At 59.9% G+C, this 17895-nt stretch overlaps 1 protein-coding gene across 5 annotated transcripts; it reads right to left on the minus strand.

Annotated features, from left to right (window-relative positions):
- Positions 1-234: 234 nt before the first annotated feature.
- On the minus strand, positions 235-9667 carry CHST1 (carbohydrate sulfotransferase 1). Of its 5 annotated transcripts, none has more exons than XM_080395947.1 (2): positions 9508-9667; positions 235-2253 (listed from the first exon to the last, which is right to left on the minus strand). In XM_080395947.1, the coding sequence occupies exon 2, from the start codon at positions 2207-2209 to the stop codon at positions 950-952; it is 1260 nt and encodes a 419-aa protein (XP_080252073.1). In that variant the 5' UTR covers positions 2210-2253; positions 9508-9667; the 3' UTR covers positions 235-949. The 5 variants fall into 5 exon arrangements, with proteins under 5 accessions (XP_080252073.1, XP_080252071.1, XP_080252074.1 ...); XM_080395945.1 differs by lacking the exon at positions 9508-9667 and adding an exon at positions 7989-9472; XM_080395948.1 differs by lacking the exon at positions 9508-9667 and adding an exon at positions 7989-9472 and having other exon boundaries at positions 235-2398.
- Between the last annotated feature and the right edge of the window lie 8228 nt (positions 9668-17895).

The raw sequence follows: 17895 nt of genomic DNA on the forward strand, positions 1-17895 counted from the left end.
GCCAGCAAGCTCTGAACAACCACAGGTTCTCACTCCGAGCGTAACTGCTCGCGTTGTGACACGCTTCGGATGCGGACGTACACGTGCCCAGGGAGGTGGCTGCAGCCCCTGCTGCCCGGGGGGCTGTGGTGGCTGCCCCCCACCCTGCTCCCAGCCCGGGCGCACCAGCAGACATGGCTCTCTGCCTGCTGGTGCATCCACTCCAGTTCAGTCACTGAGGTCCTGCACTTGAAGTTCACCCCCAGGTCAGTTTTATTGCACTTTTATTTACAGAAAACACAGAAATAAAGCTTTTACCAAACCACCCAGTCACTTTTTTTTTCCCTTTTTTTTTCCTTTTTTCTTTTTTTTCTTCTTTTGTGGGGTTTTGGCACAAATATCACAGGTGTTACCAAACAACCATGTACAAGCAGCTGCCCAGCCGCCCAGCCCAACAACAGGACTTAAAACAGACGGACGTGTCGCACCAAGATTGAAAACGAGGAGGTTGTTCCACGTTCAGCTTTCAGTCTAACCTGCTCATTAGGGGGCGAGGGGAGTTACTCTGGAGGGGATGACACCATTCATAAATTATATTTATATTTACCTCTTACATTGTAAAAGTAAACAGTGCAAAAGTACAGTACCTCAGGTACCCTTCGGTTTGGAAAGCTTGAAGGTTGCTTTATACATTTTGTGTGATTTGTAAACATTGTTAACCCATCCACAGTTCTAGCTCTTGCTGGGAGAGACCCGACTCCTCTTGCGTCCAAAACGTATTGAAGGGGCAGCCATCGCTCCCCTGGACTCCGCTGTTGAGATTCCCACTCGAGGTTTAGTGCAAATTTTGGAGAGAAAAAGACGAGAGAGAGAAAGAGAGAAAGAGGGGGGAAGAAACAAAACGAAAGAAAATAAAATAAGGCAACAGTTAGAAACAGTCCGTATCAAAACCGGCCACCCCAGGGCTGCCTTAGGAGAAGGGCAGGAAGTCTCTCTCCTCGACCAGGCTGATGGAGAGGTTCTTCAGCTCCTCCTCGGAGCCAGCGGTTTTGTAGCCGAGCTGTGCCAGCACCTGCTGGCAGGCGTGCTGGGTGAACGCCACGATCTCATAGGAGAGCCGGAACCGCCACTTCTCCGCCGTCGCCGCCGAGTTGCGCACTGTCCCGTACTTGTGTTTGGAGGAGGACCTGTCTCCTCGGGTGTTGTTCTGTATCCAGCGCTCGACGTTGCTGTCCATGTGGATGCCCAGGAAATCGTAGATTTCCTCGGTCTTTTTCATGGGATTCCTGGCCAGGTCTTCGTACCGCACCAGCATGTACTTGCCCTTGAGCCACGGCGGCCGGTTGAGGCCGGTGGACACCGAGTTCCAGAAGTCCTCGCACACCGTGGTGAGCTGGGTCACATCCAGGTTGTACGGCTTCCTTCCAGTGCCATCCCAGATCCTCCACAGCCGGTAAGTGTCCCGGAAGGTCTCGCTCCGAGACGCCAGGATCCCCCGGGGGTCCCTCACCAGCTGGATGACCTTCAAGTTCAGCCGCGGGTCCTCCACCAGGGCCCGGAGGTCGTTGACCTCGGGCACCCGCACGGTTTTGATGGCCACGTGCCCGTGCTCTCTGCAGGACTCGGTGGCCAGTGTCAGGTTCAAGGTCCCGCACTTCTTCACGCAGTCTCCTTCCTCCAGGTGGAGATCGACGGCTCCCAGGGACTCGCAGACGGGCGGCGAGCACAGGGCCTTGCTGGCTCCCCTGCGGAAGAGGCGGTCGGTGGTGTGGTTGACGGGCTGGGGTTTGATGTAGTTCTCCAAGAAGTAGAGGTCGCAGTCGTACAGGCTCCTCAGCAGGTCTCGGCTGGCCCCCAGCATGACCCGCCGGTCCGTCGTACTCTTGCTCTGGGTCAGCTTTGGGATCAGAGTGTACTGGACATGGTAGAGGGGCTCAAATAAATAGAAGACATCGAAGTGCTGGTTAAACAGCTGCCCGACAAACGAGGAGCCGCTGCGGGTGGTGGCGAGGATGAGGACATGCGTCTTCCTGGAGAGGTTATATGAGAAAGTGGGGCTCTCGTCGCACAGCCTGTCGGCCACGTCGGTGTCCTGGCTCAGGCTGCAGTTCACGGGGTTGGGGTTGGGGCAGCTGTGGAAGGACTTGGCAGTAAAGGTCCGGATCGCCGTGTACTGGATCGCAATGGATGCCACGGCTAGTAGGAGGACAGCCTTCCAGGAACATTGCATGGCTGGTCACCTTCATGGAGCTTCTTCACAGGTCGTCTCAGTGTCTGCAACCCAACAGAGAAGTCACGGGTTGAGCAAGGACTGCTAAGGAGGACTCAAGCATCCTGCTGCTGGGGGTACCACCAGATGCCCTCCTGATGCCCGTACGTCAGCCACAACCCCCGTGGACCCGCCAGGCACTGCAGAGCCCTGTTTTGGAAAGGAAGAGCAGGCAGAGGCTGGCAAGCCTGGAGACATGCCTCCATCCAGGCCTTCAGCCCGAGGGTCTGCTTCCTCCCAGGCTGGGAACATACACAAATCTGTGCCCCACAGCTCACCCCGTGCCCTGCAGCCCAGGCAGGGGGATGTTCGAGCTTGGTGGCTGCGCTGTCTGTGCCTCCACCCAGCTGCTGCCAACCCTCCTCCCCAAGTGCCTCGTGAGTCACTTGTCACCCCATCAGCCAGTGCCTTTGACACCCAGTGCAGGAGCCACAGCAGGGAAAGGGCAGGGGCTGGTGCTGAGCGCTGCCTGGGGAGGCTCGTCTCCATCCTTTCTGTCCAGCTGGCAGGACAAGGCATGGACCATCCAGGCCAACGGCCTCCTGCTTGGGAGCGGGGCGATGGCTCTCCTAGAGCTGCAAACCTCTCTGCTTAGAGGTTCACCAGCCAGGCTGGCTCAGCCCGTCAGCCTCTGGGGACAAGCAGCAGCCAGAGTTGTGTCCTTGCTGCCAGCCCGATGTGCCCCCAGCACTGAGCTCATTGTTCTGGCCAGGTCCTACTCGGCTCTGGGATTCAGCCTCCCCTCCTGTCCTGAGCGCCAGAGCAGGGTAAAGCAATGCCACAAAGGAGGAAGCAAGAGAAATGGCATCGTTCCATCCTCCGTTGGCAACAGCGCAGCGTGGGTGGCCTCGGCACCAGGGATGGGTGCAGGGAAGGGCAGGGCTGTAGTGGCGCAGGTCAGCTTTAGTGGTGCTGACCCCTGCCTTGCTGCTGCCCGAGGCGGAGCAAGGGGTGGGGGAGCTGAACTGGGATGCTCCAGGATGGCTAGGTGAGGGCATCCCTGCCATGCCTGGGGAGCTGTGGCATTGTGGGAAGGGGATGTGCCGGTGGTGGTGCTCCAACATCTCGCCCCGTTCACTAACCGGATTACACCCACAGACTGCCCTGCTGCTCTCCAAAGCACAGGGCTTCGCATCCGCATGCTATCACTCCCCAAGGCCAGTGGGGCTGGGGGGCAGGAGATAGCCGTCTCATCCCAGAAACCCTAAAGAAGCTAAAACCCCTGTGCAGCAGAGACACCCCAGTATTAGCAATGGCTTTGAAGCTCCCCTGCACACACTCCCCCTCGCCCGCCCTCCTTCCATGTCATTCCCCTCCCCGCAGTGTGTTACTCTGCAGCCACCTGCAAAGAGGGGACAAACCCAAGTACGTCTGCTTCCCGCTGAGCAGACCCCTTCCCTCCAACAGCATCATCACCCCCATTGCTCCCTCTTCCCCACCCCTCTCACGCTCTCCGCACGTCTCCCAGGAGAGCATGGAGCCGGCCCCGAGCTGATGGTGCACACCTGGTCCCTGCTCAGCCCCAGCACACGAGCCACGGCATCTGGGGCTGTCGGAGCCGCTGCTCAGCTGAGGTCTCCAAGAGAGGCCAATGGGCCAGCAGCAGATTTCAGCACGCGAGGCCCGTTCAAGCCCAGAACACGCTGAAATCTCCGACGGGCTCGGGATGGTGCAGTGCTTCTGGTGTGCGTCCCCTGCAGAGCCCACGGCAGCTGGCATGGCGTGTCGTCCCCACCTCCTCAACGTGCCCCTATCCCCAAAGATGCCCAGCGAGCAATGCCAGCAGGGCTGCTCAGACCTGCAGGCGAGTCAAAATCCTCCTTCCTTTCTCTTTTAATTATTATTTTTATTATTTACCAGTTGCCCCAGCTGCTCAGGACAGGCAGGAGGCTGCAGGAGCTGAGACCTCTCGCTGCGAGCAGTGGCTTAGAGCTGGGCCCCAGCACAGGGGCTCCGGCACAGCTGCTGCAGGTGACCCCTCCGCCAGCCGTCACCGTGTCTGCACGCTGAGAGCCGTGCTTTAGACTCATAACGATGCTTTGAGGGATGCTTTCTCCTGGGCTGCTGCCTGCCAGGGATGTGGCACGTGGCCGGGAGACCAAAGTCCTTGGTCCAGGTGCTTGGCTACTGCTGCTACTGGTTTGGGGTTACCCACCCTGTAGAGGGGAGACCTGGCCCCATCATCCACATGGGATACTCTATCCCTTGGAGAAAGTGTTTTTTCTGGATCTGCTAAGTCAGGGCAGGACAGGAGGGTCCCTGCTGGCATCTCCTGGCCCAGGGGGCTCCTGTATGCTGCCTAGGTGGGAGCTGCAGTGGGAGCACTTTCCTGCTCTCTAGTGATGGCCAGCCACACTGCATCCTTCACACAGCCTCAGCTTCTACCCCTGGCTGCGCTGCTGATGGATGCTGGAGCAGATGCAACTCGGATTGTCCTGGGATGCAGCAGAAACCCACTGCCGGCTCCCCTGCAAAAGGCAGCCAGAGCCCACGTGCCTCCTTGGTCCCAATTCCTGCTGGATCACTGGCCGCGAGCTTTTCAGGTTCTCCATCCACCTGGACCCACTCCCCTTTGCAATGCACCGAGCTGCGGAGGGGAGGAACCGGGGCATTTCAAGGCACCTCCGTGGCAGAGCAGGCGTGAGGATACAGCCCAGCTTCAGCCTCGGATGCCCCTCATCACCTTTCACGTTGGCAGTGCCAGGGAGAGGCAGGTTCTGGGAGAAGTCTTCCCTCCCTGATGTCACATCTGTGGCCTTTAAAGCCAGCTGGAGCCTCCTCTCAGCCCCTCGCCACTCTCCCACCTCCTCCCATCGCTGCCTGTCCCCGAGAGGCTGCGGTTCCCACTCAGCCCAGCCCCTGGCTGGGGAGGCAGCGGCGCCTGGCAGCTGAGTGCTCTGGGGCAGCACAAGTGCCTGGCTCCTGGGAGCTGCCAGCATGGCTTGGGATGACTTCTACTCACGCTCCACCTTGCTCATCCGTCCAGGCTGGTGTGAAACACCTGACAAGGAGGAGCCGCACATGGCTCCGCAGGGCTCGGAGCGGGCTGGTGGAGCAGCGGCTGCAGCCAGTGCACTGCAGGAGGGTGTCTCCCGCACACAGGCGCAGCAGGTTTGCCACTTGCTCTCCCATCTCTCCCTGAGGGACCTTGTTCTTAAACTGGCCCATTCCTCTTCAGGATACCAGAGCAGCACGCGGAGCGAGGGCTATGCCGTGTGGGGCTGCGTCCGAGTCCTGCGTGAGGCACGCGCTGTTTTGCCTCCTCAGCCCTAGCCTCTGGGATGCTGCGACCACGGGAGTTACCCGAAATGCCGCCCTCACAGATGCCTCTCTGCTATAAAGTGCTGCCGGCTGGAATCCCCCTCTGCTCTGCCTCCAGCTCGGCTCCACCGAAGACAATGAGCAGATGCAGCCCCAAGGCGGGAGCCGGGTCGGGCAGGTTGCTCCAGACAGCTGGGGCTCGGAGATGGACACTTGGGGTGGGGGCAAGTCACGTCTACTTTCCAGCCCCCCAGCACTGCTGGTGCTGCGAGGGGCCTGCGAGAAGGCACATGGGCTCTTTTTGCACTGGGCTGGGGTCACTGCTGCCCCATCCCTGACCCTAAACCCCTCCGGTCACAGCAGGCAGACTGCGCTGCACTGCCTTGCCTGCATCCCTGTCGGCTGCCTGCAGCTGCGCCGGGACCAGGCTGTCCCCGGGGGGTGCGTGGCATCCAGCAACTGGCTCCAAGCGCTGCGGGAGGCCAACTGGTGCCTGGTGCGGGGACAGGAGCGTTGTCCATGGGAAGAAGAAGATGCTGAGCCTTTGCTCTCCCCCACCCTGCTTCCTGCAGCCTTGAGCCCAGAGGAAGGGAGAGGGTGGGCGCAGGCAGTGCAGCCTCCCCCACCCCACAAACAGCGGTGGGTCCATCATCACCTGCCTTCTTCCTCTTCCTCCGCCACTTCCCCTGACTCTCAGCAGCGCTCCAGGGAGGATGAGCAGGCAAGAAGCCAGCAAGACAGCCCAGGAGCGCCGGGAGATCGGAGGAGATGAATTAAGCCGAATGGCATCTGTGAGTCACCAGCACAGGGAGCAGGGAGCGCGGCCGCCAGCCGCAGCACAGCGGAGGCCCAGGAGGAGATGCCGGGTGGTGGGCTCCCATTTCGGGGATGGTCTTCCCAGGTTGGAGGGGAATGACCTGCTTGTTGAGCTGCCGTGCCGGAGGCTGCGCTGGCAGCTGAACTCAGGTGCTGCCAGGCAGGCGGGACTCGGCAGGGCGGCTGCAGGGCTCAGTGCCACTCGCACGTCTTCCCTCCACAAGCAGGAGGGTGTTACACCTGAGCAGCGTGTAGGGAGCACTGTGGCACCCTCCTACTCGGGGCGGGGGGGCCCACAGCATCCGCAAGCTGCCCTGCCTCCCACCCCAAGTCTTCCTCGCAGGTTCCCTTCCCAGAGGCGGCCGCGTTTGGGCAACTGGGGGGTGCCGGCAGCTTTAGGCAGGAGAGCTCACAGTAACCGACACTGACAGTGCTGTTTCCAAGGCTCTCACAGGGCACTCGAAACACCCTGCTCCTCTCACTGCCTCCAGCCTGTCCCTCTCCCTCGACAGCTCCCCAGAAGTTGTACCCTCGGCCCGGCTGGGCTCATCCTGGGCTCCCTTGCCGCTGCCAGGGAAATCCCTCTGCACTTCCCCAGGACAGGGAGGAAGGGAAAAGGAGTGGAAGAAGGTGCAAGGGTCCGTGCAACGCAGGTGCCGGCTCCAGCCCTGGCACAAGCAGCGGCAGCAGGGCGATGTGCTGGAGCAGCGCCTGTGCCCCTCGAGCCCTTCCCTGGTGCCGGCACCCTCTCCCCCCGAGCCAGCACCCTCTCCCCCCAGAGCCCACTCCCGCCAGCCAGGCTGTTTCCATGGAAACGGCAGAGTGACTCAGGACTTTGGGACCAGCTGGAAAACACAACTGCGAGCAGCGAACATCCGAGAGGTGCCGAGGGTCTCGGTGCCAGCAGAACGGGTGGCTGGGCACGGGGAGCCGGCAGAGCTGCCTGCCGCGCCGGTGCCGGCACGGAGGGGCACAGGGGCACAGCCCACGCCACGTGAAGCCCACGCGGGGAGTTGTGAGGCAAAACCCCTCTCCTGACACAAGAAGGCATCGCTGCAGCATGCTCGCCCAAAACGCGCCCCATCGCAGACAGCCCTTCATCCCTGCCAGGAGGGAGACCCACACGTGCGTAGTCGCCCACAGAGTTCCCAGCATCAATTCCAGCAGCCGCACAGCCATGCACCCCCGTCCCCTGCCCGGCAAGCAGCACCCCTGGGTGCCTTGCCCAGGGCAGAGCAGTTGCTGGAGGGCTGGTCAGGGAGGGGGGAACTGCAGCCAGCGCCCTGCCGTGCCTTGCTGCCCAGCCAGCCAGGCTCCCGCGCCCCCCACTCCCCCCAGCTTGCCGCAGGGCTGCAAAACAACTCTCGGCCAGGGACCTGCTGGCACGGGCCCTGCTGCTTCCCCGTGTCCTCCCGCGGAGCAAAGAGTTCATCTCTTAAAACAGCGTGACGGGAAAACGGGCTGCTGATGGTGTTTAACCATGAGCATCCCACTCAGTTGCAGTGGCTTAGTCATGCTGTGGCTCTGCAAAGCCAGGCACACACAGCCTGTGGCCCACCCATCCTGGGTGCAGGCAGGCTGCACCCCCGCTCCCCCGGGGAAAGGGAGATGCTGAGCAAAGCAGCGCCGAGCAGCCCCCCTTTCCCCGCACCACAGGCGCTACCTGATTTTGGGTACCGCAACAGATGCAGGAGCAGGGCTGGTCTCCATCCTCACACCTCTCCCCCAGTAAGGCCCCCCAGCGTGAGATCCTGATGGGGTGGGAGCGAGCCTTCAGCCTTGCCTCCTCTCCAGCCGTGCAGCACTAGAGCTTCCCTGCGGTCACAGCTTCAAGCCAGCCAGGGACTCGCCGGGGACCCGCCGCCTTCCCTGGGCGAGCACCGCCCCATATGCCACCGAGTGGAGGTGCCTTGTGCCCCCAGACCTGCTCCGCTCGCATGTGCATCGCCTCCCGGGGCACTTTTCTAACAAGACACAGGACTCCAGAGCTCAAAGCCACTCCTGGCATGCCCCCTGCTCCCCTCTCTTTGCCCATCCCCTCTCCATTTCAGAGGGACCAAGAGAGCCTTTGCCACCAGATTACCGCCCGCTTTGACCAGCGCTTAAATCATCACAGAGTTTTCTATGGGGATCTGCGTTTTTTTCCTACTGGCAGTCAGCATACACATTTTGAGTTAATTAATTGCTATCAAGTAATGCCAACCCCAGCCAGTCCCAGAGTTTGCTTATCGCAACATCCACCTGTGCCTGTTTATCCCTCATCTGCTGAACTGCATCTGCCTCCTCCCGAGGATGCAAACACCCGGGTAAACCTGGTACAATATTTTTTTGTGCTCTCCCCCTTCCCCTGAGCCACCCAGCAGCCTGTTTGCGCACTGGCTCGCTCCCTCCTGGAGCGCTCCCCTGGCAGGAGCTGGAAGGCTCTGTTGGGATGAAGGCGCTCATTCACCACCTCCCAACACCCCCTTTGCCGGCCAAGGGCTGCGGCAAGAGCCCCAACCTTGAGGCGTGCGGCTTTGCTGGAGGGCTGCTTGTGCCAGGGGTGCCCTAGCCCCACTCGCCAGCCTGCCTCCTCACAGCAGCGTTATCGGAGCCCTTCAGGGGCTGGCACCTTTATCGGAGCCCTTCTGGGGCTGGGACCTTTATCAGAGCCCTTCAGGGGCTGGGACCTTTATCAGAGCCCTTCAGGGGCTGGCACCTTTATCGGAGCCCTTCTGGGGCTGGCACCTTTATCGGAGCCCTTCTGGGGCTGGGACCTTTATCAGAGCCCTTCAGGGGCTGGCACCTTTATCGGAGCCCTTCTGGGGCTGGCACCTTTATCGGAGCCCTTCTGGGGCTGGCAGCGATCTCTAGGGCATCTGTCCGCGCCGCACCGCATCCCCACCGTCGGGGACCCGCTTCTTCCAGGCGGCAGCTCCTCGCCCAACAACAGCCCAAGTTGCCCCGCAGCTCGCCCCTCCCCGGCTCGGGGGGCCAGGCCTGCAGTCGAGCCCCGGGGGCAGCCGCGGGCGCTGGCAGCCCGGGACACGGGGGTCCCGCGGGGACACGGGGGTGCCGCCGCTGGGGACCAGCCGGGCAAAGCCTCGTCCCGCCGCTGCGGGTGATGTCCCGCCGCCCTGGAAAGTTGGTGGCACGGAAAGGGTTAAGGGAGACCCCCACCCCCCCGCCCCCAAGCCCCTTACCTGGCGGAGCGCGGCGGCGGGGTCCCCCCCGCATCCCCGGCGGGCCCCTCCGCGGCTCCTGGGGGGGGGGCGCCGAGCCCGGCTGGGGGGGAGCTGCTGGCGGTGCGGCTCAGCGGGCCTCGCCGCGGGGGCTCATCGCTGCCGGCGGCCGCGCACAGCCCTGCCTGCGCTGCCCGCCCTGCCCGCGCTGCCCGCCCTGCCTGCCCTGCCCGCGCGGGCAGCGCGGGGCCGCCTCTCCACGCCCCTCCGCGCCGCGCCGGCAGCCGGGAGGGCGGGCAGGGGAGGGGGCGGCCCCGCTCTCCTCTCCCTCCCTCCCTCCCTCCTCCCCACGCCGGACCGCCCGGCAGCGCACAGGCAGCGCCTCCGCCCCGCGCTGCCCCCGCCCCGCCGGGCTCCCCGCCTCTGCCCCCCCCAGCCCCCCGCCGTGGGGGTCCCCACGGGAGACGTGTCCTGGGGCACGGGGGGGCGGCTGGGGAGCGGGTATCGCCACCCCGCAGGGCGGGGCTGGGTGCGGGGCTGTGGGTGCATCCCACCCCCCCACGCCCCGGGCTGGGGTGCAAGCAGCCCCCCCAGCCGGGCCCCCACCGGGCTTGGTAGGGGTGTCAGTGCGCAGTCACTCATTTTTCCGGTGGTCTTTGCTCATTAATAATGATAATGATCATTATAACGATAATGATAATAATAATAATAATAATAATAATAATGATGCTGTTATGGCGGGGACTGGTTCCGCTGCCCCAGGGACCCCCCTGCGCTGCCACGGCCGGGGCCCAGACCCACCCTGGCGGTGCGGGAATCGGGCTGGGAAGGCAGGGTGGGCAGAGCAATGGGAACACGGGGCCACAGGGACCGCTGAGGTGGCTGCGGTGGGATGGTCACGTTCCTCCCAGCTTCTGCTTCTGTCTGACCCCTCCAAACGGGCCAGACATTTACTTTTGGCAACTTTGAATGGTTTTTGTCCAGCATTTGCCAGCTCAGCTGCATTTTTAGCACTTCAACTGCACGTTCACTGAAATGGCAGCTCGTGAGTCCAGCGACGCTACCACGGATATTCGGGTTTTTATATCCCTGTTTTACTGTCAGCATGCTTGGTGCTGCCGGGGCGGTGCAAGAATCACAGTGGGTTTCTTACACTCACAGCAGCAGCAGCCGGTCCCCGAGAGCCCCCGCGCCCCCCGGCAGCTGCCTCCCAGCTCAGGAATTGCCACGTCTCGCCTCCGACTCCAGCACTTGCCCAGTGGCACCACAGGGATGCGGTACCAGCATCTCCAGCAGCAGCTCAGAGCAACTTCACTCAGCGGCGAGTGGGCTACGAAAAACAGCAGAGCCCGGGTCCCTGCGCCGCAACTGTGTCGAGAGAAAACCAAATCCCCGGGAACGCTGGCCTCGCCTCCGCTCTCAGCGGCCTGCCAGGCTGCGACAGCCGTTTCAGGGCTATGAGGTTGCTTGTACATCTCGGGAAGCACAACAGCAGATCATCGCGTTCGGTGTTTAGCATTTTGGACCTGCATTTGCTGTTTGAGGAGGACCCAGATATTGCACGTCCAAAAATACCGGTATTTCTTAAGCCTTTTACGATACCCTGACAGCCCTAGCCCCTTTAATCTAATTTTAGAAAACTTTGTAAGGATTTTATATTTATAAACTGTTGGTGCTTAAATATTATTTCCCTCACCATAGCAACAGCTCCCCATCACAGCATTCGTTATACGGTGCCATTGCATTGGTGTATCTCTGTTTTGAGTGAGAAAGCCCTGAAGCTGCTCGCTCTCGTGCTGGTTTTCCTACGCCTTCCAAAGGACGGGGACCAAGGCTCCTGCCAGCCCTGACTCTCTTCCTGGGGCTGGGGAAGAGCTGCACTGCTGCCTGCTGCTGGAAACACGCTGGTGGCCATGAGGTGATGCGGGTGGTCCTGGTGTCCTCAGGTGATGCTCCTGCTCAGGCCACCCCTTTCCACAGACACGAGCTGCTGATTCACCCACCGGGGGGTCACCGACCTGGTACCTACAGACCCGTAGGTAGCACCTCCACACCAGCCCTGAGTGCCACCCACACACGGCATGCAGGCCCTCGGCAGCTCATCCTCAGATGCTTGCACTTACTCGGCACCTCTGGTGAGCGCCAGGGAGGAGCACGGAGCGGGTGTCCAGCTGGCCTGCGGCCACAGCTGTGCTCCACTCTCACTGGGGGCCAAGGCGCTGGAAGTGCAGGAATGGCAGGATTTCAAGGAGTTTGGCCGACCGGGGCATAAACTGGGCCAGGGACCAGTTCCAGGAGGAAATCAAGAGGCTCACAGTAAGAACACGAGACCAGACGGGCACCTGCATGCTCCCCAGTCTGTCCAAAGAGTAAGGATTTGCTCCTCTCTTACACATCAGCCCAGAAACAGTCTGGGTGCTGAGACACCTGCTGAGATCCAGGGTGCCCCACAACTCAGAGCAAGCCCGGAGCGACTTGGCCACGTGTCTCCAGGTGCTGGGGACTGTCCCCCTGCCTGCGGGGCTGGTGCAGGTACCTGGAGAACTTCCGAACACCAGTGATGCGCTGTGCGTCTGCGGACACCCGGGCTTCGAACGGTGCCGGTGAACCCGGGGCAACCAAGGTAACGTGGCTGTAGAGGCTGCCTCATACAAAGGAAAGAAATGTAAGAGGTCAATGCCAAAAAATGAGGAATGCAAGAGGGGCTGAAGGACAGACGGAGGCTTCTGATGTTTTTGGCTGGGCATGATCACAGATGTTCCCCGATATTTTAATCATTAATCTAGAGAGATGCAGTTGGTTTGAAAGTTTACATATTATAGCTCCGTATCTCTGACCGGTGAGTACTAAAATATTAACTAGGCTCCATGGGGTGTGCTTGCGGTCAGTTTGCCTTTCAGAGGGAAGGACTGCTGTGGCTGTACCTCACCCTCACCAAGAAAATTTGCTTCTGTTGAAAAGGCATCGCCTTCCCCCTGCACGGCTCTAGGCAGGAGGGCAGAGAGGCTGTGGGTGGCTTGGAGAGTCAAAAAAGCTCACCTTCTACAATTTTTACCTGAGCCCAAATGCAGTTTGAAAGCATCCAATTTCCTTGCTCGCCGGCAACAGATTTCTGCGAAGGCTTTGTATTTTCTCCTCTTGAGTTACGGTTCGAAAAATCTACCTTAACAACATAATCTGTTTGGGAATATATGTAATAAAATACCAATGTGGCTGTTAAGGTGATGTGAAGGTTACTGTTCTAATCACTCAAAACGCAGTCAGGAGCAAAGTTATGATCCTCGCAGTAATCTGGCCGCGTTACTTCCCCCGTACATCTTGCAAAACGTCGTTAACATAAAGAGCGATATATTAAGGCACATAAATTTAAAGGCAGACTAATAGAAAATACTATTTGTGTGCTTAAGCACGGCGTTTTGAGAGCCTGTGCCAGACTGTACCGTGGCGTTTGTAAGCCCACCTGTGTGCTAGGGTTGCTCTGCCGGACTCCCCAGGCTGCAGTGCCAGCGTACCGCTCCGGCTGGCGCGGGCAGCACTGGAGGTCCCCTCCCCGCCTGGCCAAGGCTCTCCCTGCTGCGAGGAAGCACCACGATGGTAAAAACTTTGCGGCTGCCCCTTGGGCCAAGTATGCGCAGAGGATCGAGAGGTATGTCGCGGAGAAAGAGTTGCTGTTGGCTCGCTGGCAGCTGCTCGGCGACGGCGTGGGCATGCAGCAGGGTGGGAGCAGCGGGAGGGCTGTGCCCAGTGGGGGCTGCTGCCCCCTCTCCCTGCCCCGTGGCTCCCTTCGCAGGCTTGTGGGGGGCAAAGCTTCCCAACACGAGTCTCTAAACCCTGCCGGAGCCCGGTGCTGTGTGGGGCTGGTGGGGTTACCGAAATCATTCCTGAGCGCCAACTAAAATTTCTCACAGTGATTTTATTTTTTTTTTTTTGATACCGTGATCTTCAGGGACCGAGTCTGGAGTGTTTTGGGAACATTTGACTTTCAGAAAATGTCCTTTCTTATTGGCTTGCACGTAGAAGCTTTAACAAAAGACTTTAGACTTGACGTCCTTCTGCAGTTCAGAAGCGGTGATAAAGAGCTCATGCTATAATCCCTTCTCTTGAGGAGCTTATACACTCCGTGTGTGCAGGGCTGGTAACGTAGCCAAGGATGTGTTTATTTACCCCAGCCTCTCACTCCCCCTTCCTTTTTGCTTTTTCCTCCAAGGAGCCACGACAAGTCGATACAATGCATAACGTAAGGGAAATGAATGAGGACCAAAGCAACCCTCTCGGTGTCACGTTCTGACTTTAATATACTTACAGCATCTTGACTACAGATCAGTTTTAAATTGCTGGGGGAAGGGAAGGGAGATTCTCCTCCTCTGTGCAAAACCAAACATGACCAACTATCCATTGGTAAAAGCCCACATTTTAAGGGCCAAATATTTGCTGCCTCCGGGTACCCAGGAATTCCCATTCTGGAGTCCCCGGCGGGGCGCAGGCACACCTCCGCCTCGGCAGAGATGCCGTCACCGCCGCAGGTGAGCTGCTCCAGAGCACCATGTGCCTGACGGTGGAACATGCCCCTCATTTCTAGTCAGAGGGCATCGAGTTTTGGCTTCCAGCCACAGGATTGCATTATGCCTTTGCCTATTAGATTAAAGAGCTATCTACTATCTGAACTGTTTCTCCTGTGTAGGTATTAATAGATCATGATCAAGGCACCTCTTAACCTTCTCTCTGAGAAGTTAAATAGACTAAACTTCTTTATCTCTCATGACAAAGCAGGGGTTTCTGGGCTTTTCAGCATTCTTGCCGGACTCTCCAGCCTACCCGATGTCTGTTTGGAAACACGGACCCCACCAGCACAGAGAGCATCCCAGCACGGACCGGGAGAGCAGCAGTGCTCACCCATCCCAGCTAAGGATCCTGCCGTGGCTCAGCACGCCTGAGCCTGCTGCGAGCCCACACCGCCGGGACCCTGGGCTGACAGCCCGCTCAGCTGCCTCACTCCTGAGAAACTTCCCAGGAAAAGGTCAAACCTGATGAGCTCCGGGGCTCTGCGTTACTCCCAGCACAGAAAATCATGTAAAGGGGTCACAGTGCTGTTCTCCCCCAGCCTCGTGGATCAGCCCCCAGCCACGGGCATCCCTCCACAGCCTGTTTCCCCCTCCCTCGAGGTAAGGGCAAAGGGAAAACCTGCTGGAGAGCCAAAGCCAGTATCAAAAGCCGTATTGGACTTTCACATGTCGTTGGGTTTTTTGTTCTCTTCTCTAAAAACGTACGTCAGGCTTCATGGTGTTAAACGCCCCATGAATCGCACAGTAGCCAAGTCAACACTTCTACGTGGCCTTTATCTTCCATAGTCCCATTTTCTTGGGAGTTCAAAGCACAGCAGGAACTTTAACGCTGATTCTGGTATTTTTAATAAAAATCATTCACATATTGTGAATTGTGGAAGTGATTTTTTTATACACAATCTCTAAGCAAGTTGGTTTTACCCCTCCATGCTCCCCTACGTGCAAACACCAAGATGTGTGTCCCCAAGGGATGTTCAGGATCCTGGGGACCTGGAGGACAGGGGATGCTGGCCACTGGGTCCTCCCTGTGGTTCCTGCATTCCTCTTGCTGGGCAATGATGAACTAGTTTATTGGGCTGATCTTGCCTGTCTGTTCAGAGTTATCTTTTGCAACGATGCTCCTGCTGGGTTAACAGAAAATAGCAGCACTCTGGTGTCTTCTAGTAAGACAGCATCCGTGCTGGCACTTATCAGACCTGGGCTTGGTGATGCTCAGCTTGCCTAGCTGGAAGCACATCCCTGGTTATGAATACAGTCCTTTTCACCCTTGTTCTGCTGTTCCCCCGGTGTGTACACTAATGAGCTTGCATTTATCCAGCATTCCTACCAGTCTTAATATTTCTGTTAAAAGGCTCTGCAAGGGCTAGGAGGGGAACCGCCTGCCACCTGCTAGCGAGGTGCCAGGTGTCCTGAGTGTAGGGGAACTGGGACCCCCCTCTTGCTAAGTGACCCCAGCTGGGCTGCTGGACACAGTGGAGTGGGCTCTGCTGGGCCTTCCAGCAGGTCTGTCCCAGTGCCCTGGGGGTTTGGGACAGATTAGTTTCCCATTTTGGAAAAAGAAGGATGCAAGACGTTAAAGTTTGGGTGGTTTGTTGTTCTTATTATTTGCATTGCTTTGGGGCCGGGGGGGGGGGGGTGTGGGTGGGTTCAGGCTGCTCTGAGGTTGGTGTGGCCATGGCCATCACATCTGGTAGGGATCCCTGCTGAGCAGAGGAACCATGGGAGGAACCGGCAGGTCCCCAGGGAAGATGGGGAGGCTGCTGGATCCTGTTTGCTGTGCTTGAGACTAGAGAAAAGCCTGGCTGGGGGGGCGTGGTTTTGCCCTGAGACAGTTGTGCCCCCCAACTCGGGGCATCGCAGGTGGTGAGGGGCACAGCTGCCAAAGGGGCATGAGGGAGCGGGGGTCTTGCGTGGGAAGGGGCTGCCTGCCTTGCCATGCAGTGGCAAAAGGCAATGGAACCCGCTGTGTCGGCAGCCCTGACCCAAAGAGGCAAGAGTGTTGTGGAGGGCGCTGGCAGCGGTGCCCCTAGCACCCTGGAGCCATCCCTCTGCTGGAGAGCCAGGCATGACCCACGCCACCGGCACGCACAGCACCTCTTCTGCCTCCCCAGCCCTTTTGATGTGGGTGTGACGCTTCTGCAGAGCCTTGAATTAGCCCTCGTTAAGTCCCTGGAGCAGCAGGAAGCATCAGTGGAGTCTTTCATTTCACCCTAAACTGCCTGAAGTTCACAGAGCCTCCGTGGGAGCCCACAAGCACTGGGGATGCACGTGAGCATGTGTCAGGCGAGCCCGGGAAGCGCCCTGAGCATCTGTCTGTCTCTCTAAGGACAGATGGGTCCCTGTTCACCCCCAAGGTCACCCTGTCTCCTCCAGCTGCTGCTTGGAGGGGGCAAAAAGCCATGCACTGAAGCCCTGTGCAGCAAGCCCTGTTGGGTACCAGCCCTGTGCCCCCTCCCCAAACCACTGTGGCATCCACGAGGCTGGAAAGGGCTGCCCCACTGGAGCCACACACCCCTCCGTGCCAGCGTGCAGGGCCACCCCGGGAGGGAAGGGGATGAGCCTGCTCCCCACCGGGTCTGTGCTGGCAAAGGTGGGGAGCTGCCACCTCCCCCTGCCCTGACCTCGCTATGGTGCCCGTGTTACTGGCAAAAGCCTCCTGGCTCCACAGCCGGGAGAGAAACTGTTTGTTTACCCGACAGGTTACACAAACAGGTCATCGTGGAAAGAATTTTTCCTTTTATGCATTTCTTGGGTGCCATGGGCTGGAAGAGGCCGGGAGCTTTGCTTCTGGCACCCTGCCACCCCTTGCAGGGTGCAGCCCAGCCTGGCCCCCCCACGGCTTCAGGTGCCGGATGCCTTGGGGCCAGCTTCCCCGGGAAGGCGGCTTTCCTTCCACTGGTCCACATGTGTACTGGTGGCTGTGGGAGCTTAATGTGTGTTTACTGGTGGCTGCAGGTGCTGCTGAGGGCCTGGCAGGGCTGGAGTCCTGCCACTGCTCTCTCCCCGGGCAGGATGGATCCCGCTCGGCTCCAGCCCGAGGAGCAGAGTGTAGGGGGAGCACCCAGCACCACTCTGGGGGGCACTGGGGTGGCAGTGGCAATGCTGAGTGGAGCTGCAGCATCACCCCAAGGGGCTGGGGACGGTCTTGCTGGAGCAAGTCAGGTCTGAGGAGCCCCAGGAGATGTGCTGCCGTGCCGGGGTGGTGGGGCCAGTGGAGAAGGGGTAAATGCCGCGGCCGCTCTCCTTTGGGAGCTCCAGAAGTGCATGTCAGTGCCTGGTCCTCCTGCAGTGCCCGGCTGCGGGCAGCGTTACAAACCAGCCTTTTCCCAGTGGGCTGGGAGGCTGGGCTGCCAGCAGCCGGGCACCGGGCAGGCCAGCCACCCGGCCAGGAGCGTGGGGCACCCGCTGCCATCAATGCTGCCTGTGTCCCTGCTCCGCCACCAACCACAATGAACCCTTTCAGGGAGCCAGGGCCGGCCCGGCTGTGCAGCCCTGCCTGCAGCACAGGCAGTGGGGGTAAGCAGGCTGCCGGCAGCACTCTCGGGGGGCCAGGAGACAGGGACCCCCTGCAAACCCTGGAGCATTGCCCATCCCAGCCACACTGCTCCGGCGCTGCGGCTCCCTCCGTCCCTGGGCACGCAGGTCACTTGTTACTCATGGCCTTCCCCTGCAAACCAGACTGGGGAGGGGGGTGGAGGGTCAGGGTTTGGCTGAGGTGCCAACAGCGAGTCCCAGATGGTTCCGTGGGGCCATGTGAGAGCTGGGGGCTGGGCACTAGACAGCCGAAGAGCCCACAGCACCGTGGCACGGGCCGAGGTGTGCCAGCTGGGTGCACTGGGGTGTTTGC

The sequence above is a fragment of the Falco punctatus genome, assembly GCF_963210335.1.
Source record: "Falco punctatus genome assembly, chromosome: 7".
In the NCBI taxonomy this organism is placed as follows: Eukaryota; Metazoa; Chordata; class Aves; order Falconiformes; family Falconidae; genus Falco; species Falco punctatus.